The 17,543-nt window shown below is 39.6% G+C and overlaps 1 protein-coding gene across 3 annotated transcripts in view; it reads right to left on the minus strand.

The window, feature by feature from the left end:
• LOC109968553 (partitioning defective 3 homolog B-like) overlaps positions 1 to 17,543 on the minus strand; it is a 175,661-nt gene that overhangs the window by 61,156 nt on the left and 96,962 nt on the right. For all 3 annotated transcript variants that reach the window (XM_020614899.1, XM_020614898.1, XM_020614900.1), the window contains exons 20-22: positions 15,346 to 15,565; positions 6,449 to 6,559; positions 5,773 to 6,144 (exon numbers count right to left, since the gene is read on the minus strand). In XM_020614899.1, the coding sequence (XP_020470555.1) occupies positions 5,773 to 6,144; positions 6,449 to 6,559; positions 15,346 to 15,565 (703 nt within the window). The remainder of the gene's footprint in view (positions 1 to 5,772; positions 6,145 to 6,448; positions 6,560 to 15,345; positions 15,566 to 17,543) is intronic.

Below are 17,543 nucleotides of genomic sequence, written 5' to 3' on the forward strand. Positions count from 1 at the left end.
TCTCCATAGCTCTCTTCCATTTCACCCCTTTCCCTTTATCCTTTCTTTAGCTTCCTTTCCTCTTTATTTCTAATCCCACTCAACCTTTCATTTTACCTTCTTTTAGCTCCAAAAACACTTCCAGCTTCTCACTCACATGGGCCTTAAATCCACCTGCTTCTTTCAGTTTTTATATTGGCTGAAAACTCCGCATTTCTTTTCACAGCTTCCACAACGAGGCAAATTTCCTCCTCTAAATTTGTGGAACAAATACGCACCTCCAGTACTATTTTAAAGTTAGGACAAGTAAAACATCTGGTGAATGCATAAGAAACACTTGCTTCATCACTAAAAGAAGATGGGATACAGGCCCTGTCTCAAAATCTGTCAACATTTCAGAAGCTGGTGATTGATACTAAACAGATACCTACTCATCCAGCACAAGCTCCCGTCAAACACACATCCTGCTCTTTGACTAACCTTAAACAGACAACCAATGTTGTTTTTGTGGAGAGACTTGGTTTTGCAAGTCATAAGGGCAAGAAACTACATGTGTAGCTGCTGCATAAACACAGTCTGTTTTGCATTAGATCTGTGTATGTCTGTCTAAAATGTGATGAAAAACTTCAATCACTCCTGCAAACTACTGCTCATTCATTGACTAATGGGCCTTTTAGTTGTGATTTACAGTACCAGTGAGTAGTGCATATTATTTGTTTTAATATTTAGTAGTGCCTGAATCATGAAACAACCCAAAATTAGCAAAGATACACCCTAAATCCCCACCAGGACTAATCACCTACAAAAAGAAACAGATGTGGTGAACCCAAACATTTTGTAGATGTAAAAAATAAAGAAAAAGACCTGTGTGTATGGGTGAGAGTCTGTGTGTATGTGTAGCACTCAATGAGCTGAGAGAACATCTGATTAATTACCATGGAGGAAAGAGAGCCTCTCCAGTGACTGGCCAAGCAGTTCTAAAAGCTCATTCTTCTTCACTGTAAAGCTCCCTCTATGTCTCTTTTGGTCTCTGTTTCACTATTCTGACTCACAATATACATTTTGGGAATGTATTTTGTTTGCATTGATGTACTCTATTGTGAAATACAGTAATACTAAGATATATTTTGCTTAAACAAGTCTTTGGGACATAACCGGTAGGAAAATTAAATCTTATGCCTTTACGTAGCATTTTAGCAGCCAAACGTTTGTGATGAAAATGTCACCAAGAGTCCTAGTAACTGCTACACCGTGTATTGGGTCACACGCACAAGTATCTCGCAGGAAATCTGGTGGACTGCTCTGCAGAAGGAAATACTATTACTGTATGCTACAAAGCAGTAAGAGGACGGCTGCTCTTCTAGCACAAACAGATAAAGTCTTCAGAGTTTCTCGCAATGGCAGATGGTGGGATAAGTGAAAGCCAATGGCAAAACCACTTCCAACATGTTTATCTTCTTTAGTCAAGCAAACCCAAAACAAACGCAAATGGAGTAACACCAAGAAGAGAGAGAGGGGAAGAGAGGGAACACTGACTCTTCAATAAATGGTATGATTGTTTAATGGCTATTAGTCCAGCAGATGCTCAGTCAGCTTAGTGTAACAACTGCACTGTGAGATAGGACCAACTGCCAAACATTATGTAGAATGTAAAAGGTCAAACATGTTGGACCTACATATACACACACACCACTGCATCTTAATCGTCCTTTCTTGATGTTATTTGCGCTGCTTATCTTTCACTCATGTGCTACACAGTACCTTTCTCTCTTTCATGTTCACTCCACTTTGGTGTCTCCAGACTGATGGTTTTCTAACTGGTGGAGTGCCAGAGGTCATGGTTGTTATGGTAACCTGTCAGAGGCACTTGGAAGGGTTAGGTGGTGTTGCTAGTATAGTGAGGGTGGGAGGGTGCACCCACTGAAGAAAACTGAGGGCAGCACTCATTCAAGGCTTAGGTGGTTACTTCAGAAAACAGCCTCTGTGTGTGTGTGTGTGTGTGTGTGTGTGTGTGTGTCTGGCATCCTACACTAAATACTTGTTTTGTACATGCAGTTAAGTGAGTGAGTGCTGAAGTCGGAGAAAATGGTTTGACTGAGAAGACGTGAGGAGTGAGAAAGAAAGTGTGTGTGCTTATATACACGAGGCATTATCAACTGCTGTTCTCCACTTTAAAATCATCTGACAAACGTCCTTCTAGACATTTTTATCTTGCCACTTCTACTTCCATGCCCCGTTTAAGTCGCTAAGGCCCTCACATGTGCCCATTCATGTTGTCACTTGAAGTGTAGCTGCAGGAGGGTAAGCACCAGGATAATGATTGTATGTTCACCGTAAGTTATTAAAAATTGAAAATGCTTCTTTTTTTACACTATGATTTAGTCCTTCAGCCAAACTTTTTTCCTGGAGACATTATTTCTTTTAAAACTGTCTCTAGTATGGACAAAATATGTAGATGATGACAAAAACCTGGTTTGGGGCAGTGCAGGTGATCACACGGTAATGGCCTTATCATTAAGCTGAAAAAGGCTTGAAAACACTTATGTGGATGTACATTTGCCAAAAACACAGGGCTCATCAGAAGGACAGTGTACAACGGTAAGAAAAACATAGATAGGAAAGCAACGGGTCTAATGAGAGAGACAGTAAATTATTACAGTCAATGGAAATAAAGCTTGTGTTTATAGGAATGAATGCGAGAGAGAAAGTCTCTGTGCTTCTTTTTCAAAATGCATCCATGTTATTGTGTGTGTGTAATTTTAACCAAATATGTGGTCTCTGTTGTCTTTATGTATTTGTGTGTGTGCATGTGTGTAATAGGTTTATGTCTGGAGTAAACACACGGAATTGAGTCCATTAGAATTAAAGACAGTGAGCTAGTTGAGAAGCAGACAGTATGATCTATCACTGTGCTGTCATTAAATAACAGTCCTTCCATAATAGAGCAAATCACTAATAAATAAATCTCATGACACACACACACACAAATGCATATAGTCAGACATAAATATATACTGAGAAATGCAGATGACTATATTTTAAGACCCACACACTGTGTCAGCTGGCTGAAGAAACTGACATGAACTGTTGTTTGCTGTGTGTAACCTTGCTGTTTATGTGAATCAAAAACATGCCAGCCAGTCAACTGTGTTCACAGGAACACACAAATAAAGCAGGGGTATCAGTGAGTTTCAAGGTGTCTCTGGTGATGGGCAAGAATTTCCCAGGTGGTGCAAGGCTGATCTTCTCTAATCTTTAATACTACTTTGGAGTACTTATGGAGCTCTCAACAGATTTAAGTACTTTGTTCAGGAACAACAACTGATCGCTTAGTGTTTCTATCATAGAGATATGAAAGTATACTCTCTGCATTTATAAATGTCTTTAGTGTTTCACTCAGGCCTAGTCCCAGAGTAAAATCACAAAGGGGGCTTCTTGAATTAGTGGAGGTGCACCAGTAGCTCCAGTACACAGAGACTATACTGGTGAACAAAGACAATACACTGTAGAATACTGCTGATACACTGTCAGCTCCACTGTGTCTTACTGAGATTTAAACAAAATCTCATATACAATTACACATCTTGATTCACCATTAGTAAAAAAAAAAAAAAAAAAAAGACAGGTGGCACACAAACAATAAAAAAAATTTACCGTTCCATTAATAAATATCCAGTATTAATTTCTTAACTAACAATAAATAGCCAAAAAAAGCAGGAGGTGAAAGTAGCAACTAAATATTTAACAGCAGCATTAATGAAAAGTTGTGTCCTGTTTACCAAATATTTAAGCTGCTCTTGAATGTTTAATCAGCTACTAAACTGAGTAACTCACTATTTGTTAAGGTGCGCCTGTAAGGACTGTGCATCACCTGGGTCATCCTACAGTACTCATCCTTTGTTTGTGTCATACAGAGCAGTGTAGTGTGAGCTGGTGGCTGTGTATCCTTTTAACTATTGTCACTATCCAACATTATCAAGGATGAGCCAATGCCTGTTGTACTGTTTGAGTTTTAAAGACATCTTTAACAACCAAAACGTGCTTAAAACAAGCGGCTACTACATCTTACGTATATTCAGTATACAAACACACACAACTTTGTAGATTTGTGGGCTGCACACTGGTGGTGTTTCTGCCACTGCATCAATCTTAATGTGGTTGTGTGAAAATCGGTACGCTTCATTGCTCTGTCGAGGTGCTGATGGAACGGAGTCCTTAGTGATTTTGTTTATCTCCGTCTCCCACATGCATACTGCGGCTCTGGGCCCCTTTGACACACTGTAACATAGAGGCACACACATACAGACATTGCTGACACGCTACCTTCTTTTTCTGGCGCCATCGATTACTGTCAGCCAGTACCTGGCTTTCCTTCTGTCTGCATCATCAGGTTGCAGGAAGTAATGATAAATGAATAGCACTATCTGCCAGGATTGCTGTTGCCATGGATATAGGTTTCCAAAATCTAAGTATCGTACTTCTTTAAAAGTAAGAAAATAAGTCATAAATTAGCACTGTCACTATCTGAGCTCTGAAATATGCATATTTAATTCATCCAAATAATACTGTAAGCACATGAGAAATTATGGGATGTGTGAAGAGCTGGAAATGAAGAATAAACATTAGTTTTGAAAGGTACATTTTTGACAACATACATATTAAAGAGGAGACTGAAGTTTAAGTTGCATTTATCTATATTTAAACTATATACTTATATTTGATTATATTCAGTGGTTTCACCTTTGACCTTAGTACAGTATATTTCTTTTCAACTTTGCACTAAACTGGCTAAAACTAAAGTGAGATTTGAACTGTGCTGGATCCCATTCCCTTATGTATTAGCAAATTTTTTAACTGTTAATCGTAAAAAGGTCAAAGAAGTCTTGACTTGCCATAATGAATCACTTTTTGTACCAGAAAGAAACAATATGGAATAGGCAGTGTCAGAAAACATTTCAATGAAGCATGGAACTGTCCATCAAATGGGTTTGCTTTCTCATTTAAAGACGGGTACAGACATAAGGTGGATGTGTGAGGAATATGTGTACTCGTGGATATATTCAGCAGAGCTGTGACTCACATAATAAACTAAAGAGCAAGGACTGAGGTGTTTTTTTTTCCACTGAGATACACAGTTTGTCTCTCACACACTGTACTGTATGTCAGTGGACACTCGGAGTTAAGCTCAAAGCAAGCACAGACAATTCCATCATTCCTTTGTACAGACACACACACATACAGGCCTGCGGCAGATGAACATGATTTAGGCAGGGAACGGGAAATTAGAGGGAGAAATACAAAGATAATATTCCACTGTAAAACTGGAAATGGGATGGGAACGAACAGAGTAGGGAGACACAAGGTGGATTTAAAGAAGAACCAGTGGGGCTTATTTATCAACTTGTTGGGCATATTCATTGTGTCCACAAACTGTTTCTGATGACATATTTTGGCTCTACAACTGCTCTTGAGGGAGGTGAGCCCACACAGTGGCAACCCCTGTTATCCTTTGGTGCTGCACCCAGGGGCTCCCCGTCTATGTGAAGCTTCAAGATGGGCAGAGATTTATCCACAGGTTTAAAAAAACCCAATAACAATAACAATCCTTTATGAGATCTTTTACACACTAATATTATGTCTGAGACAGACTGATCAAACTGTATCAGTTCTGCAACTGTGTCAAAAATATTTAACCAAATGTCCTGTTACTGAAAAAACACACGGACACCCACAACCAAGAGATTTTTCCAGGCCTTTATAACATACATCTTGACAAAAGGCATAGTGTCTTACCTGTCATTGGTAGCAGCAGGAGCAGGAGGAGATGTGGTACCAGTTCCCCTTGGTTTGTTGACCTTGGCATACAGTCTGTCAAGGGGGTCATCATCAGGGCGGGCTCCAGGGTCATTGGCATGAATTCCCTGCCCTGGAAAGACAGAAGGTCGCTGGGGAGAAGGGGTGCGAGCACGTGCGTGCTGAACTACGCTGTAGGGAGGTGACTGAGGCTGCGGCACCGAACCCGTGCCTCTGTCCCTGAAGGATTTTATTCGGGCATAGTTGGGATCTGTGTCATCATCCTCCACATGTGGGTACGTAGACCTGCCACCACCACTTTGTTGGTCTCTGGTCCGGTGCTCTTTCAGCTCAGGATGTGATGCCTCGATTCTGACAGACAAATGAAGAGCTAGCTCATCTTTAAACAGCCAATGCAGAATGCAACTATTAGTTTAAGAATGGCAAGATTAAAGCAGTGAAGGACAGAAAGAATGGGAAAAAAATCACAAACAATAAAAAAAAGGAATGGTTCAAATGTGTGTGCAATCAGCTGTGATTAAGGAGGCAAACTAAAGGCTGTTCCAGACTGTTCCTCCATGAGGAGACACACCTACTCTGAACAGTATCTGAGTCTGTAGATCAGCAAATTAGAGCACGAGAAAATAAAATCATCTCATCCTCAGAACAGTCCCACCTCTCCCTCTCCTCTTTCATCCTCTCGAGCTCATAGTCGCTCAGAAGGTCTGACTTCTGTCGCTGAAGAGCCGCCTTTGACTCCTTCTTCTCCTCTCTTTTCTTTCCAAATCTGGACAGAGAGAAACAGAGATACAGACAGAAAGATCTGCATAAGAAACATAAAGAAATCTAGAGAAAAGTGGGCAAAACATCGCACTATAACAACTCTCTCAAGAGATTTCAACAGCTTTAAGCATAATAGGGTACTGTGGAAGCAGATGTGGAACAAACACCACGTTCACACTGTTTTTACAAGGGACACACATGGCTTATGTAAATTATGCACATGCAAACACAAACAGTGACATGAGCACAGATAGACACACTCTGTTATTTGGTGCAAGAATTCTGAACTGGCACATCCTGTAAGTGTCAGGACCAATAGTGTGTTAGCATGCATCTGTCTAACCTTTCCCTTACTGACACACACACACACACACACACACACACACACAAAGGTAAGCAGCTTGACAGACAAATATAAAGTGCCTGTACACTCACTGATTACTTTATCAGGTACACCTGCACAATTGTATGCAATTCAATGCAACACTTCCACCTTAACATCTGTGCTTATGAAGCTCGAAATGTTTCAGTTTTTGGTGAAATTGTCATAAATGTATTAATTGAATTATATGTTTATTATTATTCTTCATAGTTAAAGGTGGACTAAATAATATGTACAGCTGTCTCTATACTTTTGTCCTCCCCAGCTACATACATGAGAGGGTCATAATATTAGGGACAACTCTGAATATAATGTAGTCCAGTACAACACCACCTTTAACTATGACCTCAATAATAATATAATATACACACAATAAACTTTGAGGCCAGTTTTAAGTGGCCTCACATCAATAGTCAACATTTCATCATAAGCATATACTGTAGGTATGCATCTCACATGGTGATGCAAAAAGGTCCTGTACTAACAGAAACTCATAAAGCTTTACATTGCAGCAGCTATGTAATGAATAAGATATGGTTAACTGACCAAGTCATACCTACTAAACAGTTAATATCCCCAACAAACCACAGCCTTTATAACACGCGACATGTTTTATTTATCATGTACATTTACTGATGTGCTATCCTTGCGTCTACACTGCAGATGTTTATGAAGTAAACCTGCTAGAACATTATTTAAAACAACATTTATGGTTATTTTAAAGACTGTGATCTGACTTTTGTTGTTTTAACATGGGTACAGTATGACTGCACAATACTGTAGATGAAAAATGGGCCGAGGCAATAGGTTTCATTGAAATATTTAATGTGGACTGGGAGGTAAAGAAGCCTATTTACCTCCCATAGAGGGGGACTCAGTGGGCAATAAAGGGCAACAACCATGCATGTTTATTACCAGTGCACGTGTGAGCATTTGCCTCACGGGGGAGAAGCCTTGCTCTAATTACTGCTGTATAAAGAGGCATACCCTTTCCCTCAACCCTCTCTCTTATCCTTTTGCACCCTATATCCTTTCCTCCCTTTTTAAATTGAGTGCTCGCTTAGCTTCTTCTGATAACTCTCATTTCTGTTTGGTTCTATTTGTAGCTTGCATCACCTCCACCTCTTCAACTCTGAGTCTCTTTTCACGTTTTCCTCCTTCCCCCTCCTGTCAAACATTTCTCACACTGCACTTAACCTCTATCACACCTGCCTCAGCTCTTTTCTATGCTCCATGTCATTCCTGTTTCCTCTCTAGTCTCATCTTTTAAATAGTAAAAAAGAAAAAAAAAACACTTGTTTTATCACTGAAAGATACGATCTATATTTGCAGACTGATCCAAACAAAGATCTGACTTTTTAGTCTCCACACTGACCACAGACACAAACTCAACCCAACAGAAACACTAAGGTGAGACAAAGTTTTCAAGTTCTTTCATTTGCCAGTTTGTATCTTATTTCTATAAGGAATAAAAGCTACTATACAGTGGAAAAGCCAAAACCTATGTGTGATATGGGAGTAGTGAACTGGATTAAACCGCATAAGTTACAAAGCGACATCACACACACATGAACACGGAATTCAAAATGTACAAGTTACGACAATACCACTTGAGCATGGTTTCACATGGAATATCAGAGAAAGATTGGCAGCTGATTAGCAGCCAGTTAGGATGAATACATTACCTCTTGTTGTGTCAAAGCAGAATAAATATTCATAACTTAACAGCACAATCTGTATGGAAAGTGTATGGCTACTCATTTGCATGTGAGAAAGATTTAATTAGAAGTATATACAGATTTTTTTTTAAGCTTCCATCTGTGTAGGATGAAAAAAAAAAGAAAACAACAGAACCTTTCCAAGTCCGATATCTGACCAAGGTGTGAAAAAAGTTTCTTTGGGAATAGTTTCTTTTCTTGGCTGTGTGTTGAGATACAACAGTTCTAAGTAAACAGGTGCCACCTCAGAATCTGTTGTACATGTAAATTCTTATTGATGTGAATAAGAGGATGATTAACATTTATCGTCATTCTGTTCCAGGCCAGTCTTCTTGGATATGTTTTTAAATATCAGCGTCATTAAAATGAGTAACTAGCAGCAGACACAGTAGAACACGCCATCAGAGTGTCAACACTGTCAGTATTTCAAGTGTTACTGCATATGCCATCAAAGAGAAACTGCTCGAGCCTGACTGCTGTGCAATTTTGGGGTTAACTTTATCTTAGTTTGCCAAAAACAGGGACAGAGTATCATAATTTATATCCTTTATGTAGAGATGAGTACTCTTGAATAAAACAAAATAATCACAAGATGACAGGTACACTTTAAACAGTTCGCTGCCTTATCTTGACCTGACACTAAATATCATGTACTAGACTGACTCACCTAAAAAACAGACGAGGACTGGCCAGAATGGCATTACTTAGTAACACCACATAAACAACTACAAGTCACACATACATTCACATGCTATGTGGAATGGTGACTTGTGAGCACGGTGTGCAGAGGGTTGTTACACATGTGCTTCTGAATAGTCCTGACAAATGAGCACAAACATCTGTGACTCTCACTCCACCTATTCTTTCTTCTTCTTCTCTTCCCTCACTCGTTCCCTCTGCCGCTCCTCAGACACACCTCCCCTTTACAAACGAATCCCTGAGGGAGTGAGTGATTGACAAGTGTGCTGCACATGCACACACAAATGACTGGCAAGCATGACATCAGTCAGTGACACCCCAATGACTTCCTGTCATGATGTTTGATTGGCATCTGGTAGGTCCTTTCCCCGTTTCAAGCATGTGCTTCCTAATTATGAAACAATGACAGGCAATATCTGGTCAGAGGATAGCATTGTTTCTTGCATAGTGAGTTTTAGTCAGCGTCTTTGCACAAATTTCAGTGTTGGACGTGCTGCTGAGGTGCGCTCCAGCCGGTTGATGAGAAGCGCTGAGTTGACACCAAATCCACATATAATAATTACAAATAGGAACAAAGGCTAACATATGAAAGGGGCTCAAGAGCCATGATAGGTAAAAAAAATAAATAAATACCGTGCATGTCTCAGTCATGGGTGGCTTGTGGCAAACTTTAAACGACACTTTTTATGGATATCTTTAAGAAATGGCTTTCTTCTTGCCACTCTTCCATAAAGGCCAGATTTGTGCAGTATACGACTGATTGTTGTCCTATGGACAGAGTCTCCCACCTCAGCTGTAGATCTCTGCAGTTCATCCAGAGTGATCATGGGCCGCTTGGCTGCATCTCTGATCAGTCTTCTCATTGTATGAGCTGAAAGTTTAGAGGGAAGGCCAGGTCTTGGTAGATTTGCAGTGGTCTGATACTCCTTCCATTCAAATATTATCGCTTGCACAGTGCTCCTTGGGATGTTTAAAGCTTGGGAAACCTTTTTGTATCCAAATCCGGCTTTAAACTTCTCCACAACAGTATCTCGGACCTGCCTGGTGTGTTCCTTGTTCTTCATGATGCTCTCTGCGCTTTAAACGGACCTCTGAGACTATCACAGTGCAGGTGCATTTATACAGAGACTTGATTACACACAGGTGGATTCTATTTATCATCATTAGTCATTTAGGTCAACACTGGATCATTCAGAGATCCTCACTGAACTTCTGGAGAGAGTTTGCTGCACTGAAAGTAAAGGGGCTGAATAATTTTGCACGCCCAATTTTTCAGTTTTTTATTTGTTAAAAAAGTTTGAAATATCCAATAAATTTCGTTCCACTTCATGATTGTGTCCCACTTGTTGTTGATTCTTCATAAAAAATTACAGTTTTATATCTTTATGTTTGAAGCCTGAAATGTGGCAAAAGGTCGCAAAGTTCAAGGGGGCCGAATACTTTCGCAAGGCACTGTACAGACCTGGTTAATTTTAGGGGAGATAGCACCAAATGTATTAAGTCTCATTCTGCTAGGTCACAGGAGGAGGAGTCATCTTCAGGTCTAACACCCAACTACAGTACATCACACTACATTACAAAACACACACAGACACAAAGCACTGCACCAATCATCCTGCAGGTCACTCGACTGCTCCTCCTGTAAATGTGCACACTCCCATGAATAGCTTAATCCAAACACATGCACACGTACACAATTTCCATTCAAAGCAGACTTTTACAATCCTAAAACACACTCATACTATTTTCTGATGATTTGGATTTAATGGAGCCATCCACCAAATTATACTGCAGCAACAAAGTAAATCCATTTTCTACAATCAACCCTTTCATCCATGTGCACACATTCAAAAACACACAAGCACACACTATGTTCAGATTTGGGCTAATAGGCCTAGCATGGAGCTCAACCATTATAGACCCCACAATGGAGTTAGTCAGTCCTAATGGGCCCTGCTGTCGAGATGGGTTAATAATCCCAACGGTGGAGCACTTTGAGTGTAACAGAGGTGCTGCATTATGACCATCTGGAGAGAGCGAGAGACAGAGGAAAAGGAGAAAGAAGGGGAAAAAAGATATAGAGGACAATGTAATTATAGGCATCAGTGAGAGGTAAGGAAAGGAAGTGGACTCACTGCTCACAGGGGGAGGATGATACTTTTTTACTTTATTTTTTTCCATATTCATACAGTTTATGGGTTCCGGCTGTATCCTTCAATTACTATATGTTTGCTCACAGCCAGCAAACATTCTGTATATACACATCAATTCATGCAAAAGTGTACACACAGAGCAGAGCAACACAACAAGATACAGTATAACTGCAGTAATGCATGATGATAACCAAGCAGGTAAGCATGCATTCATTATTATAGATGCTTATGAATTCATACCATGTTAAATCTGAAAATGAACAGCATGCACACACTTTACAACAACGATCACATAAACGTGATGCACTGGGTTCAGCACTGGCAGTCCCTCTCTATTAATCTTAGGATGTGTCCTTTCCCAGTCTCACCTAATAGATTACCATTTTTTCCATTTGTACAGACAGTCTCTCTCCCTCCGCCAAACCACACACAGACACATACAAATGGCAGAACAGCTAGGAGAATCGTACACTCAACCCACATGAGTCATATTTGCAGAATGTTAGGTTGGTTGTATTAGTAATGTATGTGCAATGTCATGTTACTTGCCAGACTGGTTTGAATAAGGGGTCAGGTAACTATCAGCAATGGCTGATAATCGGATCTGATAATATTTTCTAATTATTGGAATCTTTATTTAGTCTGATTTAATTGCCAAAGGAATAAATACATTAAAAATGTGTTCCTCTGATGCAACAGTCTGTCTCTGAAAGGTTACTGCCTAAACTCTGGCTCAATTTGTGGGAGACATGTAGAAATGAGGAACACAGAATGAGAATTGCATTGCTTTTTTCTCCTTCTTCCAAAAACAAAATAAAACAGATACTGCTAAAATTAGTGGTGTAGCTATTAGCGCTGTTACCCTTGTCCCTCATTCAAACAATACTCCGTTCTTCCTGAAATGTATTGAAATCAAAAGCTCTTTTGTCATGTACCTTCTTGTCTTTGTTTTTCCATAGAATAACATCAACAAGCTGTGAAAAGAGCTCAATTCTTGCTTACTGCTGATCCTCAAAAAAGTCCTGAACATAATTACTGGTATCCCTTAGTAGTTGTCTTAAATAAGTGGACTGTAGTGATATTTCAGGTAAACAAATGCCTTCAGTTAGTATCATGTGTCTTCAGTCTTATGTTTCGTCATTAAGCCTATTTAAATTGAGAAAAGTAGTCATTTTACTGTTGACTGTAGTATGATTGTGTGCATCACATTGAACATGGACAAGAAAAAGAAAAGGAGTTACCAAGCATGATCAAGGTAAAGGCTTCAAGATCATCTCCAAGTAGCTTGAGGTTTCTATGCCCACAGCTGCCAGTATTAATAAGACATTTGAGGTCCATGGGACCGTAGCCAACCCCCATGGATGTGGTCGTAAGAGGAAATCTGACTCTAAATTGAGTAAAATAAAAGTTTGAATGATGGGAAAAGAACCAAACTTTAAAATAGATATAAGCTGACTTCCAAGATAAGGATATAACAATGTCCAGTTGCATCATACATCGTTTTCTGAATGAAAGTGGATTCTGTGGAAGGAAACCAAAGATGACTCCATTTTTAAAAATCTGACAGGATTTTGCTAAAATGGCTGCTAAAAGCCAAAATGCTTCCAGGAGGATGCTCTTTGAATGGGAAAAAACAAGACAAGAACAAATAGGTTCTATGTTCAGAGAAGAAAGAAATAAATCTTTTGAAGAAAACAACACCTTCCCAAAGTGCCCTCGTATGGAATAAAACTTAAACTGGTTCTCACAGTGTATAGAAATACACACACTGTTTTTTCATTCCTTTACATTGACTTACATTCATTTCCTGTAGACTTATCCTAACCTTAACCATAACCACTACTTGCCTAACCCTGACCCCAACCCTAACCTTAAACCATCTTGCCCCCATAAAATTCAGTGATGGCTGAGTCCCCACAATGCGAGTGTGTTCATACGTTTTGGTCCCCATAATGTAAGTAATATAAAGGCATCAGAAACACACACACACACACACACACACACACACACACCATATGAGAAAAATTCACAGTGACCATGTGCCTATTATAGGACATCTGACTGTGTGACCAATCATGTTTTATCGCCACATGAATATTCATGATGGTAGGATAAATACACACACACTGATGACTGGCATATCTGATTGGCATGGCAGGTGGCAGTGGTTCAGATGACAGAGCCAGCTGTCCATCTGAAAGGCCACTTTAGACGAACATTTGGAGGCTGACTTTAATGTCTGGGTTAACAATGTGAATGAAACATTAATATGACAAACTAAATTGTAATCCAGTCCTTTAGGCAATTACAGTATAACTGTGGAAAACAGTGAAGAGAGTCCAACTATAATAGAGAAAATTACAATGAAATCATCATAGTGATGATACCAGTATGTATCATAGCAGCTGGAGCATGTATGAAAACATAATGTGGCAGTTGATAAAGAGATCTTGCATATCAAATGTGTGAACCAACCAATGGTAAACATTTACATTTATTACTGTAAAGCCAGAGACTTTGGAGTAAAGCTGAAAATTCCATACCACCTCTCCCTCAGACCATTAGGCCATTAGGCCAATCAAAGCTGGTCATAGATGAATATGACAAATCAGCACCTCAGCCTAGATTGAACTGTACTGAATAGCAGCAATTTGCCTTCTCAGTCTACCACCATTACATGCAATCAAATGCAGATAGGGAGCTAGAGCTGGATAGACCAGCCCAAGAAAAAAAATGAGAATGGTGCAAAGATTAGGAGGGTAGGGGTGAAGAAAGACAGGTCACTGAAGCATGGCCAGAAAGAAGAGAGAGAAAGATCAAGATTATCACTGGGCTATAATCAAGAACCTCTTATGGTAATGGCAGATGGGGTGTAGAAGAAATGTCTAAAATATCTTATTACATGGTTTCTTAGGGCAGACATGGCAAGATGTGGTGAGGCAACTAGTGATAGGAGGGATGGAGGGGTGGGTACATACAAAGGGATGGCTTGGTTAGACTAAAGTGGATATATTCTCAAGTGTGCTGCATGGACTTTCCAGACCATAATCAAAGGGACTGGTATATACGCAGAAGAAATATATATTAATAGAGGCACTAATGTACTTAAAAGATTGCAAAGACGGTAAGATGGAGTGAAGGAGGTAAAAAATATATATGCATATCTTAAATGAGTCATAACTTGCCTTGGCGCTGTAAGGGAAAAAAACATCAATAGAGGGGTGGGATGGTGGAACAGTGGTTAACACTGTCACCTCACAGCAAGAGGGTTCTGGGTTCAACCCCCACCCAACCTGGTGCCTTCCTGTGCGGGTTCTCCCCAGCTGCTCGCCAACCTGGTGCCTTCCTGTGCGGAGTTTCCTGTGCGGGTTCTCCCCAGCTGCTCTGGCTTCCTCCCAGTCCAAAGACATGCAGCTTAGGTTGATTGGTGACTCTAAATTGCCCATAGGAGTGAGTGAGTGTGAGTGTGTGTGGTTGTTTGTCTACATGTCAGCCGTGTGATAGACTGGCGACCTGTCCAGCGTGTACCCCGCCTCTCACCCAATGTCAGATTCAAAATGTGAATACATATGAAAAGAACATGACTCTTCATCATCGCTGTTCATCACTGGAATGGCTGCATTATACACTGAAAATCTGTCCATCACATGCTGGATAAAAGTGATGTTAACAGATACTGTATTGGTTGTTCTGCATATAAAGTATACACACACACATACTGTATACAGTATATTAAAATAAACACACACAAAGGCAATGCGCTTAAGGCCAGCAGTTTTAAATCATAATCATCTCCCCCTTCTTTCTCTCTCTCCCTTTCACACACACAGTTACTCACCTCAGAAGGCCAAAGCCTATTTTTTTCTTCTTCTCTGCCTCCTCAGGCTCCTCTGCTTTCTTTTTCTCTTTCCATTTCCCCTTGTTCTTTTCTTTCTTCTTTGTTTTTGCTTTATTTTTCTTGTCTTTTTTGCTTTTCTCTTCTATCTGATCTCCCACTCCCTGGCGGGATGAACTACTTGCAGGAGTGTCCCGGCCTGAACTCAGCTCTGAACCATCGTCTAGAGAAAATGAAATAAGAAAATGTTGAGGATTAGAGAAAGTGAGGGAACAATAGTGATTAGTATATTATAGAGCAGTGAAAGAAAAGAACCACGCTGGGTTGGGTCCATTTCCATCATGTTGTTAGATTTAAATCAATAAAACCAGAGACTCAAAATTATTATGTGCATATCCTGAAAGGCACAGTCCACATACAGCCAGACACATGATGTTTAGTATTCTGTACCCCATGGAACTCAACTTTACAGTCAGTTTGTTAATTCTCACAAATAAGAAAGAAAAACTGTGATGTCTCATTACGTCCTTGACAGACTGCAGGCCCACGTGCTTGTACTTCTATCTTTGTGAGGACGCTCACTCACATAATGCATTCCCTAGCCACTTACCCTAACCTTAACCATCAAAACTAAATGTCTAGCCCTAACACCTAACCTAAACCTAATTCTAACCTGAACCCTAAAACCAAGCCTTAATCCTCAAAAAGCTGTTTCAGAAAGTGAGAACTGGTCAAAATGTCCTCACTCTGTAGCAAAAAAATACTTTTTTTGGCCCTCGCTATATAGGAAGTACAAGAACACACACACAGATTACTTGTCTGATCCTATAAGGTAACCAAACCAAATCAGTTACTTCAGCTGAGATTAAATTTTATGTGCATATTCTTTTCATCTTAAATTAGAAAGACTGTCTACAAGCTGAATGGAATCATAATTGCGTGTGTCTGCCTGCAGATCTACAGCCTCATTCTTGTATTGTTCCTGGATAGTCTTCCTTATAAGGAGTTAAAAACTGGAAATGACCACAATGGCCACAGCTGTGAAGTCTAACCTCTGAAAATATTTACAAATGTTTTGTTTTCTCCATTTGTTCATAAAATCTAAACTATAATTAACAAAATATGCACATACCACAATTTGTTCTGATCAGCATAAAGAAAAAAAATGGTCTAATCAGGATGGAATGGGTTGTAACTGGGTGTGAGTCAGTGTCATCAGAATCAAAATCAGAATCAGCTTTATTGGCCAGGTGTGTTGGACGCACGGAGATGTTGACTCTGGTACAGTGGCTCTCAATGTGTATGTACATACTGTATCAACAAGCAAAGGAATGTGCATTAGGAAAAGAGATACAAAAAATAAGAGCAAAGTATTTATAAGAGTAAGTGTTATGTCAGCACCATAGCATAAGTAAACATTTAAGGTAATTAAACTAGCAGTGATAGCGTGTGATTTCCTAGAAAGTATGTCAGATTAAGTTTGCTAAGATTTCAGATTTATCACTGACACATCACATCATATAAAGCCAATAACTTTACTAGGCCACACCAAATGATGTTTAAAATGCAATGAAAAATGTTGAAAGCGCTAAAGCAAGTAAGTTTTAATTGTTATTTCATGGGACACAATTCACCACAAACCAGCGTAGTAAGAATCTTCTCTCCATGTTTACAAGTTATCCCCAACAACTGCTGGGATGTGTGAAAGAAGGAAGAAAATAAAAGTAGCAAACAAAGAAGAAAACGAAGTACAAATGAAACAGGAGTAAGGTAACAGATATGTGAAGGTAGTGCAATATGTGGGCAAAGACCAAAACAGAAAAAAGGAAACTACCATTCATCACAATAATGCATCCCAACTTACATAAGACATGAAAGCCAATGGTTCTAAGGGAGATATTTACTAACTGTAAGCTTCCAGTGACTGAACTTTAATATGGCTGAAGAATTCAACAAACATATACTGGAACTGCAATCACATACTCTTCTGCCAGTCAAATCGCCTTCAATTTCATTCAGTAACTGAAGCATGGTTTGACTGAAAGCCTGTAAAAGACCCTCACATTCTCCTCTGGCAAGCGGTAGGGTTTACAAACGCCTTCCAAATCACCAGTGGTCTGCAAGAAAACCTGCTAATCCACCCCTTAAAAGCTGACAGTGTAGTTGATAAGCATTTGCATTTTATACTAAATTGAAGATCA

Source organism: Monopterus albus, unplaced genomic scaffold, assembly GCF_001952655.1.
Source record: "Monopterus albus unplaced genomic scaffold, M_albus_1.0 scaffold153.1, whole genome shotgun sequence".
In the NCBI taxonomy this organism is placed as follows: domain Eukaryota; kingdom Metazoa; phylum Chordata; class Actinopteri; order Synbranchiformes; family Synbranchidae; genus Monopterus; species Monopterus albus.